The sequence below is a fragment of the Solanum tuberosum genome, unplaced genomic scaffold (assembly GCF_000226075.1).
Source record: "Solanum tuberosum cultivar DM 1-3 516 R44 unplaced genomic scaffold, SolTub_3.0 scf00010, whole genome shotgun sequence".
NCBI classification, from domain to species: Eukaryota; Viridiplantae; Streptophyta; class Magnoliopsida; order Solanales; family Solanaceae; genus Solanum; species Solanum tuberosum.
The window spans coordinates 1,782,916-1,798,219 of NW_006238936.1; the positions used below are offsets into that span (position 1 = coordinate 1,782,916).

At 35.0% G+C, this 15,304-nt stretch overlaps 2 protein-coding genes across 4 annotated transcripts; both read left to right on the top strand.

Annotated features, from left to right (window-relative positions):
* Positions 1-583: 583 nt before the first annotated feature.
* Positions 584-10,642, top strand: LOC102581802 (NAD-dependent malic enzyme 59 kDa isoform, mitochondrial-like). Of its 2 annotated transcripts, XM_006339468.2 has the most exons (20): positions 584-678; positions 794-931; positions 2,193-2,289; positions 3,848-3,966; positions 4,065-4,232; positions 5,346-5,474; positions 5,962-6,022; positions 6,205-6,308; positions 6,386-6,469; positions 6,581-6,687; positions 6,809-6,902; positions 7,224-7,337; positions 7,521-7,586; positions 8,291-8,363; positions 8,448-8,534; positions 8,704-8,758; positions 8,835-8,906; positions 9,064-9,126; positions 9,989-10,103; positions 10,226-10,642. In XM_006339468.2, exons 2-20 carry the CDS (start codon positions 803-805, stop codon positions 10,292-10,294), a joined length of 1,806 nt encoding a protein of 601 aa, XP_006339530.1. In that variant the 5' UTR covers positions 584-678; positions 794-802; the 3' UTR covers positions 10,295-10,642. The 2 variants fall into 2 exon arrangements, with proteins under 2 accessions (XP_006339530.1, XP_015167129.1); XM_015311643.1 differs by lacking the exon at positions 584-678 and having other exon boundaries at positions 691-931.
* Positions 10,643-10,741: 99 nt separating this feature from the next.
* LOC107061804 ((+)-neomenthol dehydrogenase-like) lies at positions 10,742-14,380 on the top strand. 2 transcript variants are annotated; one of them, XM_015311649.1, is made up of 5 exons: positions 10,742-11,271; positions 11,489-11,741; positions 12,472-12,531; positions 13,518-13,694; positions 13,778-14,380. In XM_015311649.1, the coding sequence occupies exons 1-5, from the start codon at positions 11,237-11,239 to the stop codon at positions 14,153-14,155; spliced, it is 903 nt and encodes a 300-aa protein (XP_015167135.1). In that variant the 5' UTR covers positions 10,742-11,236; the 3' UTR covers positions 14,156-14,380. The 2 variants fall into 2 exon arrangements, with proteins under 2 accessions (XP_015167135.1, XP_015167137.1); XM_015311651.1 differs by lacking the exon at positions 12,472-12,531.
* The last annotated feature ends 924 nt before the right edge of the window (positions 14,381-15,304 follow it).

Consider the following 15,304-nt stretch of genomic DNA (forward strand, 5'->3'; position numbering starts at 1 on the left):
AAAAAATGGGGTTGTTTAGGGGTGGTTGTTTGGTGGCTGGACAGCAGCGTGGAGATGAGAGGTTGGTCGGAAAAATGGAAAAACAAAGGCTGAAGTTGTTGCTTCTTCCCCACCCCCCCATTTTCCCTTTGTTCATCCTTTTCAATAATTACAGGCAAATGAGAAATTATTTATCTCCGCTATTTTCCCTTTGTTCATCATTTTCAATAATTACAAGCAAATGAGGAATTGCAAATGAGTATTTGCTTCTTGTTGATTTTTTAGATTGCTTTCTCTTCAGACGTTACCTCTTGGGTTAAGTGTCAGACGGGTCGGGCATGGGTTTAAAAATGGGTAACGGATCATTTTTTAAGATTCGGGTTAATTTAAGTTGATTTGGGGCTTTCCGTCAAATGAGGGGTATATATGGTGAAATTAGTAACGGTAGGGGTAAAACTAACTTCACTTTAACGGTAAGGGCATAGTCAACTAATAAAACAAAGTTGAGGGGTATTTTTGACCCTTTTCCCTTTAAAAAATGTGCCTAGCAACTAATAAGACGATCTTAACCTTAAAGAATGTAATAAAGATTAAGATAAAGGGTGTGAAAATAACCCTTAAAAAGAAAGCGTCAAAAAAAAGAAGAAGAAAAGTAAAAGGAATATAAGCAGCAGCGTTGAAGGAGAGTATAAATATCTGGTACTTGACTCTTTCACATATTCATGGAGTTGTAGTGTTCTTCATCTTCTTCTTGTTGAACTCGAATTCAAAGTTTTGTTGATTCAATTTTTACGCATTTTTTTATTTATATAAGGAGCGTGCAATGTGGAGAGTGGCTCGATCTGCGGCGTCGACTTTCCGCCGTACGCGGCGGTTATCGACGGCGATTTCAGCTCCATGTATCGTACACAAGCGCGGTGCTGATATTCTTCATGATCCTTGGTTCAATAAGGTAAGATTTTTTTTATTAATTTTGTTTTCAACTGTTAGCTTCAAAATTAGCGTTTACTCATGATCTGGTTTATTTTTATTTTATTATTCGAGATTTTGTTTCGAAAGTTATTCAGCTACTATTAGTTGAAATTATTGCAGTGAAAAATAAGGTTTTTGGTTAATCTAGAGGTGCCGCAATTTGTTTGGGACCGAGGCGTAGTTGTTGTATGGAAGTTTAATGCAATACTGGATTTGCCAAATACTGGCTGCTTTTTGTTGGTTTGTGTTGATGTACTTTGTAAACTGGATTATGTGATATGAGTCCTGAGATGCTACTTTTGAAGTACTGTGTCCACCGACTAAATTTTTCACCTAAATTGTGATGTCTAGTTGGGAATTTTATTGAGGAAATGGATGTAGAGGATTTATAAAGCCAACTGAACTATGGTTGTGTTATTACTGGTGTTGTAGATGGGGTATATTATGAGTTAAATTTTGCTTGTAAATTGTCCTATAAGTTACTCTTTAACAGGAGAAAATGCGGTGCTCTGGCAAAAATTAAGTTGGAGTGATTCCAGAAAATGAAAGGAACTATACTGAAATTTCATAAGCCAAACATAGAAGCAGAATAGAACACATATTACGGATGACCTCATCAGGATTTTTAATCTTCTGTGTTTTGTAACAAGAAATTTTATGAGTAAAACATTATGCATATCCACACTGACAGGGTGTTTAGGCTGTCCAAGAAGGCATATGGTTCTATATTTTTCTGAGCATCAACCTTTATATGGAACATGTGGTAGTAAATTAACAAGAAGATAAAAAGTAATTTACGTTATATCTTCAAGAGTTCAGGATTAAGCTTTATGTTTCTCGAGAGACCATGATTTATACAACCTTAGTAAAGAGACCAGGATTGATACAACCTTAAGAATAGTACAATTTTCTGATAATGATACATACGAAGGAAAAGAGATTACAATACGACTGATTCCTATTAAATTGTGTAAAACATCTCATCTAAAAGCTTAATCTATAGATTCATTTTCAAAGGCCAAGCGTTTGTACAAATTCTTGTTAATGGGTAGTGTTGAGACAGGAACCCAGGATCTTTGCCTAACTCTAATACCATGCTAAATTATGTGTACCTTCTCATCTAAAAGTTTTAACTGATAGAGAGAACATACTTTATTTACTCAATTATGCTTTCAAAGTTTGTAATAGTTGAATGCAACTGATGTAACTTGATGTTATTATCTGCAATAAACAAAAAACAGGACACGGGATTCCCAATGACGGAAAGAGATCGATTGGGTCTGCGCGGTCTCCTCCCACCTCGTGTAATATCATTTGAACAGCAATATGACCGCTTCAGTAAGTTGGCTATTTTATACTTGGCCCTTGTTGCTTGCGTGAAACTTAGTATTCAGCTCTTTATAGTAACAAAAGGGCACTATGCTCAATTTATTCAGAAGAAACTTTCTGCTCTCTCTCTCTTCCGTTGTTTTTGGCTTCTAACTTAGATAGAACCTGGTTTTAAAGTACTTGTGGGTTTTGGTTCGAAGTAATATTACCCACAAGTACTTCGAAGTATGTTGAGAACCAATACAGACAATGAGAACTGCCATGAAAATTTGACGAGAACATCAACTTAGTTTGGTAGTAGTACTTGTGGGTTTTGGTTCGAAGTAATATTACCCACAAGTACTTCGAAGTATGTTGAGAACCAATACAGACAATGAGAACTGCCATGAAAATTTGACGAGAACATCAACTTAGTTTGGTAGTAGTACTTGTGGGTTTTGGTTCGAAGTAATATTACCCACAAGTACTTCGAAGTATGTTGAGAACCAATACAGACAATGAGAACTGCCATGAAAATTTGACGAGAACATCAACTTAGTTTGGTAGTAGTACTTGTGGGTTTTTTCATCTATCAATCTTTTATCCTTTTTCTTGGCAGGGTGGAGAGTTCATCCCCTTAGAAATTTCCTAAAACAAAATTCTGGTTGTTATTAGTTTTCACAAGTGCTTTCAGAGCGAACCATGTTGGTGAAGATTCTTGAACATGGATGAACGGTTCAGTTAGTTTTCACCAGACTATCTAGTAGTAACTAGAAGAAAATGCTTGATGGAATGAAGTGCTGGAAGAGCTGTCTAAGTTTGTTCGACATGTTTATTACCTACCAGTGTGATTTATGAGGTGTCAACATTAAGCTCTCTAATTCCAAATATTCCAAATTTTTTAGTGGAATTCTAATGAGGCTTGAAAGCACCATCTACTTTGACTTCTTTTTTTCCCTAGGACTTTGGTTTAATGGCAAAGGTAATACAACATGGAATGTATAGTTGACGCACATCACAAGTTTGAATCCTATTGTGAACCAAGTCTGGTGTTTAAGTTTACTTATAAAAAAAAACAAGGTCTGGTATTTAAGTGAGTAAAGGGTGAACCCATTATCTACTGAGTTTTTTCAAAGCTGGAAACAACGGATTTCTTGGTTATTGGAAAAAAGTAGTTTGGGATCTTTTATATTTTGGCTTTCTTGTCTTAGTAGGCATGTTGCATGTCGGCACCAACATGTATTTAAAACTCTATATTTAGTTCCTCCCTGCTGAAAAAGAGAGGAGGAATTTCTGCAACATTTAAAACTTCTTTTTTAAGAAAGATTTCTGGAACATTTAAATCTAATCTTGCTGAAAATTAAAATATTTTACTTTTTGTTCCAATCTTCCATTTTGACTGCATTCTGTTAAATCTTCTAGAAAGCTTCTTTTTTTTTTTGTCTATTCATCTATCTTATGTATCATACTCAGGCACGCTATATCCATCAGTGTATTGTTATGTCTTCTGTTTAGTAAGTTTGTTGTAAGATATACGTTGTGAATTATGTTGTGTGATATCATATTCTTTCTTTTGTTGTACCGCTAGTGGAGTCATTTCGGTCACTTGAGAAAAATACTGAGGGTCAACCAGACAGTGTTGTTTCGTTAGCAAAGTGGAGGATCTTAAACAGGCTGCATGACAGGAATGAGACACTGTACTACCGAGTAAGTCTGGTGGTTGCAAATCATGCTTGCAAATGCCAAGTAGTAAATAAACTATTTCTACCTGAAGACTGAAGTTAAATCCTGAACTTTCTTCTCAGGTTCTAATTGACAATATCAAAGATTTTGCTCCCATAATATACACTCCAACAGTAGGATTGGTTTGCCAAAACTACTCTGGTTTGTTTAGACGTCCACGTGGCATGTATTTCAGTGCCAAAGATAAGGGAGAGATGATGTCAATGATCTTCAACTGGCCTTCTACTCAGGTACTATGTGATTTCACAACTTTCTGATTTTTCAGCTGTCCCTTCTGTTGTTTCAATTATCTAGAAGTTTCAAATATATGGAGCCCTTTTTTGTCTTCTGCATTCGCCTAATCTCTGTGTCATTTACAGAAACAAAATCTGACAATAGTACATCTTCTTTTTCTTAAATCGTATGCTGTCAAAATAGCATTTGACGCCGCCCTCCATTAAAAAATTGCCTTCTACCTTGGTACCTGGAGCTCTAGGTGACTATTTTACGGGCATTTAGTCACCCCTATGGTATGAATGACTATAATGTGACTTCACCATGAAGCATTTCAAGGATGACCCTTTCAAAATCAGGACACTTCAATTCCTCGATACTGTAAAGTTCTCCTAAAAGAATTTTTCCTACGGTAACAATCTTTTTATTTGTAAACGAAAAATAAATTAGGGTAGTCTTCTAGTGTGTGATACTTTTTTTTCCTTGATAAAAAAAAGTGTCACACACCATAGTCAAGCCAAGAGCGGATGGGGGTCCCCACGAGAATCTCATGAACTTTCACAAGTCTGTTTTTTTCCCTTCAAATCCTCTCTACAAGTTACTATGTGAAGCTTTGTCACTTACACAGAACCGTCCATATTGATCCGCACCATACTTTAGTTACATTACCTTCAAATAACTTTCTTCCTGTATGTGAATTTCTAGAGCCATATTCCTATCAAAACATGGTTGTAAATTTTGAATTTACAGATACCCAATCTGCCGAATTGTGCTACCTCCTTTATGCCTTCACAGGAAATATTGCATTAGCCCTATTGACTTGTGCAGGAATTTGTGATGTTTTGTTTGGATGATGAACTGGTCATTGGTTTATTTTTAAGTACAGTGACAGTTTCAGACCCAAGTTATATTATTCCTTTCAGTTTTCATTTCAGAAATTTATGTGAAATACTTGGGTACAAAAAGTTAAATAGTTGATATTTTGGAATTATGCAAAACTTAAAACATAGTGTAGCTGAGAAAATCTCCCTGACTTTAACCTCTTTGATATGGATTGTCTTTTTAGAACAAAAACTCACAACTTTGTTCAAATAGAATCACCCAAATGCATTCTCTTCTTTTGTTTGCAGGTAGACATGATTGTGCTGACAGATGGAAGTCGTATTCTTGGCCTTGGTGATCTTGGAGTTCAGGGGATAGGAATACCAATTGGAAAACTTGACATGTATGTAGCAGCTGCTGGTATCAACCCACAAAGAGTATGTATGGGAGTTACTATTTGTTCAGCAATTTGACATTCATGAGCTTTCATTATCAGTGTGTGGGTTGCGTATGTTTTGTATCTTTTGCATATACCGCTTTGTAAATCTGAAGTGCTATGAAACATAGACGTCTTGATACGGATTTGGCAAGGATATCAGTCTGACTAACTAGCCTATCCAAAAAGACTTAAACAAAATTAAATAAAGATATGACTCCAGATTTAAAATGAGGTTTTGTTTTAGTGTTAAGTAATGACTGCTAACACTGATGTTCGGTAAGTCTGCCTACGTCATTTCTAATTATCAGTGTCATGTACAATTTAATCAAAATTGATGAACACACAATCTGCTCCTTGAATAATAGAACTGGTGATTGTTATACTTCCCAAACAAACAATCAACACTTCCGTGTTATGATGTGCCTTCATGTTTGCAAAATATGTTGTCTGCCAGATTTACCTATGCCTATGCCTATGCCTAACAGGTGCTCCCAGTTATGCTTGACGTCGGGACCAACAATCAGAAGCTTCTAGAAGATCCTCTTTGTGAGTAAGATTTTTTAATGCGTAGTACTTCATCCAAAAAAAGTATTAGTAATCTAATATGCTCACACCTATCAGATATATACAGTTCTAGTTTTGAAAATTAGCCCTTTTCAACCCTCCTTATTCTGTTCTTCAAGTTGGGTGCAAGGGTTCCTGCTTCTTACAGGATTTTAATTTTACAGATCTTGGACTGCGACAACCTAGGTTGGAAGGAGAAGAATATTTGTCAATAGTTGATGAATTTGTGGAAGCTGTTCATGCTCGTTGGCCAAAGGCTGTTGTGCAGGTCCATTTATTATCAAATAGAGATATCTGATACTATTTTATTTCTATTGCACTGATAAATCTGAATAATGCTAGTAGTTTGAGGATTTTCAAGCAAAGTGGGCTTTTGAGACACTGGATCGCTATCGGAAAAAGTTTTGCATGTTCAATGATGATATACAGGTAGTTTGCTTGGTCCCCGATTTTTTCTGGAGGTTATTTGTTGGCCCTTGTTCTCCTTTCTGCAGCCACCACTGACAGAAAGAATTATCTTCTGCTCTTCTTGTTCAATAGGGAACAGCTGGTGTTGCTCTTGCTGGGCTATTAGGAACTGTTAGGGCACAGGGCCGGCCACTGACTGATTTTGCCAACCAAAAGATAGTGGTAGTTGGAGCAGGAAGGTAATGGCAAAATTAATTTTGACAACCTATTCTTGGTTACTAATAAATTCTGTCTTATTTAGATGTCTGTCTGAGGTGACTTAATTTTGCATTCTCTTCTTTATTGGTTTCTGGATTTCAGTGCGGGGCTTGGTGTTCTTAAGATGGCATTACAAGCCGTTTCAAGAATGACTGGACCATCAGCAGATCCCCACTTTTTTCTTCTGGATAAAAATGTGAGGTTTTGTATATATACAGATTGCTTATAGTCCATGTTGATTCAGAACATGTGAATGTGTTCCCTCTTTTTGCATGTGTCTTTTATCAAATATGTCTAACCATGCTTGCATTTTATATTGGGGGAAAACATCGGCATTAAATATTTTTAAAAAAATGTATTATAGATGAAAACAATTCTTCATTCACTAATCACATCAACAGGCCTCTGGGCTCCGTGACAAGTACCATATTTTTTTCTGTCCATGACATCTGTTGGTGTTAAAGATTTCCTTCCTTCCAACGTGATTAGTAATGGTCATTGGTGATTGTTGATGCAGGGTCTTATCACAAAGGATAGGAAAGATATTGATCCAGCAGCATTACCATTTGCTAAAGCCCATCACGAGATTGAGGGGCTAGGACTACAGGAGGGAGCAGGGCTCGCTGAAGTGGTAATGTTAATAGAATCTCTGGGCATACAAAACTAAGTTGCTCTTAGTAGAAGGATGTCCGTGCTTTGTTAAAATTTGTTGACCTTGTTGATTATTGGGCTGTAGGGGACTAATAATTGCTATCTTCATCTTAGTGCCTTTTATGCTTTCCAAGACAATAAGGCTGGCTTAAATGTTTGTCAGGTCAAAAAGGTGAAGCCTCATGTACTTCTTGGTTTGTCAGGAGTTGGAGGCATATTTCATGAGGAGGTGGGTCATGTACTTTGTTTTCTTCTTCTTTAGCATTTATTTATGACACTCAGAGATAAGAACCGTGTCATTGGTTCAGCTATTTTCAATTGTGTGACATCTAGCTAATCGTGAAACTTTATGGAAATGATTGGATCTTTACGCTCTAGCTGGCCGAAGTTACTTATTTGGCACATCTAATCATTTTACTCAATCTTTAACAAGTGTAGGACAATATTTTATTTTCTTTTTCTTGTCATATATCCACATCTGGACTCCTTTGCTCTGCCTTAAATGACATCATGGAGTTATAACATATTTAAACTTTATTTTCTGGTCAATTCGCTTGATTCACTACATACTTGTGAAGCTTATGCCATTGAGAATCATATCTAATGACTAATCTCATCTACCAATTTGCTTCCTATTCCTTTGCTTTCCTTTAGCAGGTTCCTTTCAGACATTTTTTCCTTTTTCATCCCTTTTCAACAAACTAGTACTTCAAGAATTTTCTAGGATAAATCATGAGAAAGAGATACGTGCGACTGTTGAAGTGATCTCTTATTTTCTGGAATTTTCTCATTGAAGTATGATGTGAGGTGTTATTTGCTCTTTGGATTAAATCACTTGAACATTCTTTTTGATCAGTTAAGTCACTTGAAAGTTTCTTGCAGTAAGTCTGTTCCGTCGATATCAACTTGTGTTTGTCTTGGTGTAATGTTCAGGTGCTGAGGGCCATGAAAGAGTCAGATTCTGTTAGACCTGCAATTTTCGCCATGTCAAATCCTACAAACAATGGTTTGTCTTGTCATCCATCTTTTGCTTCCTCAATCGGCTGTTTGTCTTGTTCTTGTATTTAATATTGTATATTCTGTTCAACAGCTGAATGCTGTCCTGTTGATGCTTTCAAGCTTGCTGGAGAAGATATTGTTTTTGCTAGTGGGAGTCCCTTTGCAAATGTTGATCTAGGTAGTTTCTGGTTTCTTGAATGCATTTTTTCTCTGTATCCTTAATGCATACTTGTTGCAGTCGCTGAGCAACTCCTTTTCATTAATTCATCTCCACATCCCAGTTTAAGCCTCTTTTGTGCTTATTGATGATGTATTACCTCATGAATCCTATTCTAATATGTTCTCAGGGAATGGTAAGATAGGCCATGTAAATCAAGCGAATAACATGTATCTCTTCCCTGGGTAGGTGCTGATTGTAAACCTATGTTAACTGTTTTGAATGTGTTGCACTCATCTAAGATTATTGTTGACAATTCAGCATTGGGCTAGGAGCTCTTCTTTCTGGCGCTCGAAACATAAGTGATACAATGTTAGAAGCTGCTGCTGAGTGGTATGATCTGACAATCCTGTCTCCTTGTACTTGATTTGACCATCAGTGGTGTGAGCTTTTCAGTTTGTATTGTGTGTTTAGTTTAAAGCATGTGGTGCAATAAAACCTTCTCTTATCTATACATTTACTGATTTGTATATTTATTTTGATCGTGCAGCCTTGCTTCTTACATGTCCGATGACGAAATCAATAGAGGAATCTTGTATCCATCCATTGATGAGTAAGTTTTTGGTCCTGGAGAAAGTATTCTTTGCTCATAGAGTTTTATTTGGAGATGTGAAATCTTAAGCACTAAATTAGCTCCACCCTGTCCCTGCAATGACTAGATATGACTGACTGATTGTTGCAACTTATAAATTTGATAGCATGTTTTTATTGTGTTAGTTGAACATATTAGTGACTGCCGACTGGTTTTGGCCTTATAGGATTTCTAGGTCACATGCTTATTCCTGTCTCCCTTGTTACTACACCATTTAACTGTAATAAGCATATTTGAGGGAGTCAAAATTAACAACGTACAAAATTTTGATGACAATGATGCTTCAATTTCAAGGTGCAGCTTTATAAAGCACAAACGTCTAGGTTTATCTCTCCTGATTTTGAGTCTCTGTGTTACATGACAAGGAATGCACACTTACTTTGCTGCTATCATGCAACAGTGACAGTAAAGTGACCAGTCTGATGAAATGTTGCTACACCCGAATCTTGTTATTTCACATGGGCAACACTTGATCACTCAGCTCATCCTTAGTTTCTCTTTTTATATATTTGTTTATTTTTTGTGAACATCCATTTAGAGATCTAATCTTTGAGGCAATGAATACGGCTACTAGTTAATCATATAAATTGTGGTGCTATTGTTGCTGAATCATTTTCTTATTCTTTTCCCACGCTTATTAATTTTCAGACTACGTAGTGATAACCTTTGTGAGGGCATTACTAGTCATGAGATTGTTTGATGAGTTTTGGGAAACTTGTATTTTGATGTAATTTGCACTTGCAGAATGCATTCACTTAGAGGTGGCAAAGGCAAGATTGCTTCCTACAAGTAATCGTATCTAATATCTCTATTTTGTGTGCAGTATTCGGGATATTACAGCAGAGGTGGGAGCTGCTGTTTTACGGGCTGCTGTGGCTGAAGACCTGGCAGAAGGTCACGGTGATGTTGGGGTAAGAGAGTTGCAGCATATGTCAAAGGTACGGAAATGTTACTAGAATCTCCTAAACGAAATGAAACAAGAATCATAATGATATATACAGTTAAGAAAAATGTGTTTCCGCCTTCTTCTTTTTTCAAGAGCTTCATTCGTTGGATGCAGGAAGAGACCATTGAACACGTGAGACAAAATATGTGGTATCCTGTCTATGGCCCTCTTGTTCACGAATAGTGAAGCACTTCCTGGGTTGAGATCACAGGTCCACGAGAAGTGGAGTATGGTCTGGTGCTCCAAATTGCCTGTAAAGGTAAAAAAATTCCGCGAACTTGACTGTATTAGGTGTACAATTACAAGGACAAATGTTGCTGAACCACGAAAGAGACAAGGGCTCTTCAAATATTTCATTTTTTTGTTGTAAGCCATTCTTGTTTATCTGATGAAGCATATGTAACCTTTGATTTGACTAGGAGATGTATTTGTTATCTCAGAATAAAAGCTGATACTTTCTCTCAGCAGCACCACCTATTGAACTGTATTCATTTTTGTGGTTTTTATGAAATGAAATAGCATTTGAAACAATTTGATTTGGGCTTGAAGGTGATTGGTACGAGACGAAAATTTCACTTTCTCATGTTTGGTTGGTCAAAATTTTTGGAGAACATTTTCTATGTTTATTAAAAAAGAGGAATACGACTTCCCTGGTGGAGGTAGAGAAAACAAGTGTCATTTCACATTAATTGTATCCTTTCCAACATTCAACACACCTCAAGTTCTCTCATTTTCATTGCATCATATTCCATCTCCCATAATATTTATCTTAAATTATATACAAATACTTTTAATATAATTTTTTTTTTTTTTTGCTTAGGTACCGAAAAAAAAGAAGATAATATGAAACATTGCTAATAAGACTTCTGTGGTCCTAAGAACTTATGGCTGTCATTTGTCTCAATTAACAACCACACTAGTGATTTTTGACAATTATTTTCTTAATTATTCAATAATAGTGACGCATTCTTTTCTTTTGTGATTATATGCCAAAAACTTTTGTATCAATATATAAATATATAAACTCTCAAGTCTCACCTGTATATACTTTTATTTATTTATTACTGACACTAGTGTATAGTTTTTCTTTCTTTTACACATTGAAACACACAAAAACTTCATACCATGGCTGAAGCTCCCAACTTCCTGGCAACTCAACGGTAAGTACTCAATTTCACTACTTTTTAAAGCAGAATCTACCACTCCAAATTTGGATTGATTTGTTAGATGGTCAGTCAACTAATAGTTATTATCTCATAAAGTTATTACCAGCTTTTCCTCTTGATGATTTCAATTTTGACATTTCTGAGATAATAATTATCGCACAATAAACACTATTTTAATTTCTTACGATGTGGATTAATTTGTTGTTATCAGGATTGCAGTTGTAAGTGGAGGCAACAAAGGGATAGGATTAGAAATATGTAGACAACTAGCATCAAAGGGAATATTGGTGATTTTAACAGCAAGAGACGAGAAAAAAGGGAATGAAGCTGTTATTAATATGTTAAAGATGGATGGCCACTCTAATTATAATATCATTTTTCATCAACTTGATGTGACTGACATTTTTAGTATTGTAAGACTCAAAGATTTCATCAAGGACAGATTTGGCAAACTTGATATCTTGGTATTTCCTCTTCCACTCCTTTTCAATTTTACTTCTTTCTATAGAATTGAGTCCAATAAAAATAAAAATAAAAATAAAAAATAAAATAAATCTGTCGCTAATCCTATTTAATAATGAATTAATGATGGATTATTGAAAAAATTATGTAACTATGACGGGGCTATGTAGAGACGGATTATAGAAAAAAGTGTTTTTTACGGGCTATTTGGTGATAGATTAGAGATGAATTTTGTAGATGCATGGTGTATTAAAAAAAATATTGTCGATGAAAAATGTTTTCTAAAAAAGTAAGTGGATTTTCTTATTAATTTTCTTGTGTTTGGTAGATAAGCAAACAATATTTCCTAAAATCATTTGTATATGATATTTTAAACAAATACTATGGATGGTGGGAGTGAGGTGAAAATGCAATGTGTTGGAGTGTAGGAGGATGCAATCAATGTGGAATACCATTTGTGAAATTTGTTTTCCCTACTTCCATTAGGAAAATCATTTTTCTCATTTTTAAGGAGCTTTTTTCGTATAGAAAATGTTTTTAAAATTATTTGACCACTCGAACATGGAAAAACTGAAAATGTTTTCTCTAATCGAGCTTTATGCATTAATCATAATTAATCTCAATTTTCTTTATAACTTTGTGTTTACTTAATAGATTCATGAATTTGCTTAACCGTACTACGTGATGCAAATATAACAATCATTATTAATTTCTAAATAACCTAAACAACAGGTGAATAATGCGGCAATTCTTGGAGTGCTTTTGGATAAAGATTTTATTATAAGCCCACAAGTAAGTCACTATATATCACATGAATTTCTCTTTTCTTTTTGTCTTTTCACCCCACAAGCTCCCAACTTTTTACTCCCTTAATATGTCTCAAACTCGCAATCTTAGCATTGAAGGTGAAGGGCCTCTTGTCATCACGTCCATTCTTTCGTTTGCTTATACTATCAATTTTCTAGCTTTCACTTTCTTCAGAAAAAAAATTATTTTTATGGTTGTGTAAATTTCGTGAGTACATATGAAATGAGAGTCAACCAAAAAGGCAAAAATTGTCAAAAATTTCAAAATGGCACATTATATTTTTTGTAAACCAAAAGGGCAAAATCGCTATTGCCAAAGCAATTTCCCTCTGACACATATAAACGCCGTTTACTCAGTTAAAATTAAAAATCGCTGCCCGAGCAGAGATTTACTAAAAAAATCAATTCTTATTTTTTCGCTAATATCGCTGCTATGACAGCGTTTTCATAGAAAATTTTTTAAAAAAAATTTCATGAAAATTGCTGCTTTTTGGCAGCTTTCTAGTAAAGCCATTGCAGCGTTTTCTTTAAAAAAAAAATTGGCAAATTTTTTTGGAAGCCGCATTCATCGACTCCAAGGCCGCATTTCATTAATTTGGATGAAATGCCTTGTCAGCGATTTTCAAAAGAAAAAAAAAATTCAAAGGCAGCGATTTTTTTTAAAAAAAGCTGCCAAAGCAGAGATTTTCATGAAAAAAAAATTAAAATTTTTTTCTATGAAAACGCTGCCATAGCAGCGATACTAGCGGAAAAAAAGAAAAAAAAAATTGGAGAAAATCGCTGCTCGGGCAGCGATTTTTAATTTTAACGGCGTTCATATGTGTCAGAGGGAAAGCGCTTTGACAGTAACGATTCTGCCCCTTTGATTTTAAAAAAATATGATGTGCCATTTTAAAATTTTTGGCAATTTTTTTTGCCCTTTGGCTCCGAACTCTTTGAAATGAAATAATCTAGTGTTGGTTTTAATTGCAGCAAGACTTATTCATTGAGAAAATGAAGGTAGCCACTCAAACTATTGATATAGCTGAAGAATGTATAAAAACAAATTACTATGGTGCAAAATGGATGATACAAGAATTATTACCTCTACTTCAATTATCTGATTCACCACGTATTGTCAATGTCTCCTCCTCTACTGGAAAGCTCCAAGTACGTATTTTATCTAATCGTTATATTATTAACATCTATTTTTAATATAGTAAACAAGAAGCTGACACGATATTTTGTTTCAGCATGTACGCAATGAATGGGCTATAGGAGTCTTAAATAATTGTGACAATCTAACAGAAGACAAAGTGGATGAGGTTTTGAATGTTTTTCTCAAAGATTTCAAGGAGGATTTGTTAGAAAGCAAAAATTGGCCTCTAACTATATCTGCTTATGTTGCATCAAAAGCAGCACTAAATGGTTACACAAGGATATTGGCTAAAAAATACCCAAATTTTCTCATAAATTGTGTTTGTCCAGGTTATGTGAAAACTGATTTATGTTGCAATTCTGGCACATTGACTGTTGAAGAGGGTGCTCAAAGTCCTGTTTGGCTTGCTCTTTTACCTCAGGGAGGCCCATCAGGAAACTTCTACAATAGGAAAGAGCTCTCATCTTTCTAATCAAATTGAGAAATCTTGCGATATAGATCATAGCTATGTTGCTCAAATTTTTCAAAAAATATTATTATATTCGTGTTGGATTTTCAATAAATATATAGTACATAGTTTGTAGAGGATCCGACTTATTAGACCATATTATAGGTTCATGGACAAAGTTCCTATTATAAGGTATAAATTGTAAATTGTAATACATAAGTTAATAATTATTGGATTATCTATGGCATATGACTTGATTTTGCGAATGTGTGGCTCATTGTATTAAAAAAATGGATATGTAATATATTATATAAAATTTTATAATCTTACCCTTATATTTAAAGTAAATAAAAAATGCACAATGATTTGTGAGACCCTTATACTTGGCTCAGTTTGTCGATTGAATTCTTATACTCATGACTTTGCCAATTGAACCCTTAAACTCACTAAAACGCAATATTTTAAACCCCTTTTTTAGTCTATGTGCATGAGTGTAGCACAACCGCTTACACATGGAATTTCATGTCATTTTTAATGCCACATAAGAAAATAAATGTTAAAAAAAAAAGATTGCACATTAAAATTTTCAATCTCATGTTCTTCATATTTGCTCATAATTGAGCACTAAATTCATGTCAAATTGGTCTAATTCTTCCTATTTGACATGAATTTTTTTACACAAAAAGCTTACCAACACAAACCCAATAATTTTCCATCATAATTTTGAATTAATTTCATAAATTCACAAAATCCATTTGTTATTCTTCAAGCTTCTTCACGAAGAGCTTCTTCATGAAGTTTTTCAACTTTTCAGTATACACCATTAGTCTTCAAGATTACAAAGTTATCTAAACTTCCACCTTTCACAAACAAGATTTGAAAATTCAGATTTTAAAAGTGTGTAAATCGACCAAGATTTATAGAGAAGAAATTTGAATTTCAAAATTAAAGAAACTAAAATGATTGAGATAAGAGATTTGGTTGGGGGTGAGGGGAGGGGGGGCGGGTGTTAAGAAAAAGAAGAAGGGATGGGGTAGGAGGGTAGGGTGGAGTGGTGGGTGGCTTCAAGGAAGAAGGAGAGAGTGGGGGGCTGAAGGAAGAAGGAGAGAGAAGAAGGAGAGGGTGGGGGGCTGAAGGGATGATTTTTTCTCTTTTGTATTTTAAATTATTTTT

Bases quoted from the DNA above. Each gene is read 5' to 3' on its own strand.
- LOC102581802 (XM_006339468.2), top strand. From the start codon at position 803: ATGTGGAGAGTGGCTCGATCTGCGGCGTCGACTTTCCGCCGTACGCGG. The intron at 4,233-5,345 runs GTACTATGTGAT...TTTTGTTTGCAG, and splicing joins TCAACTGGCCTTCTACTCAG to GTAGACATGATTGTGCTGAC. The intron at 6,903-7,223 runs GTGAGGTTTTGT...TTGTTGATGCAG, and splicing joins TTTTTCTTCTGGATAAAAAT to GGTCTTATCACAAAGGATAG.
- LOC107061804 (XM_015311649.1), top strand. From the start codon at position 11,237: ATGGCTGAAGCTCCCAACTTCCTGGCAACTCAACG. The intron at 11,742-12,471 runs GTATTTCCTCTT...CCTAAACAACAG, and splicing joins TTGGCAAACTTGATATCTTG to GTGAATAATGCGGCAATTCT. The intron at 13,695-13,777 runs GTACGTATTTTA...ATTTTGTTTCAG, and splicing joins CCTCTACTGGAAAGCTCCAA to CATGTACGCAATGAATGGGC.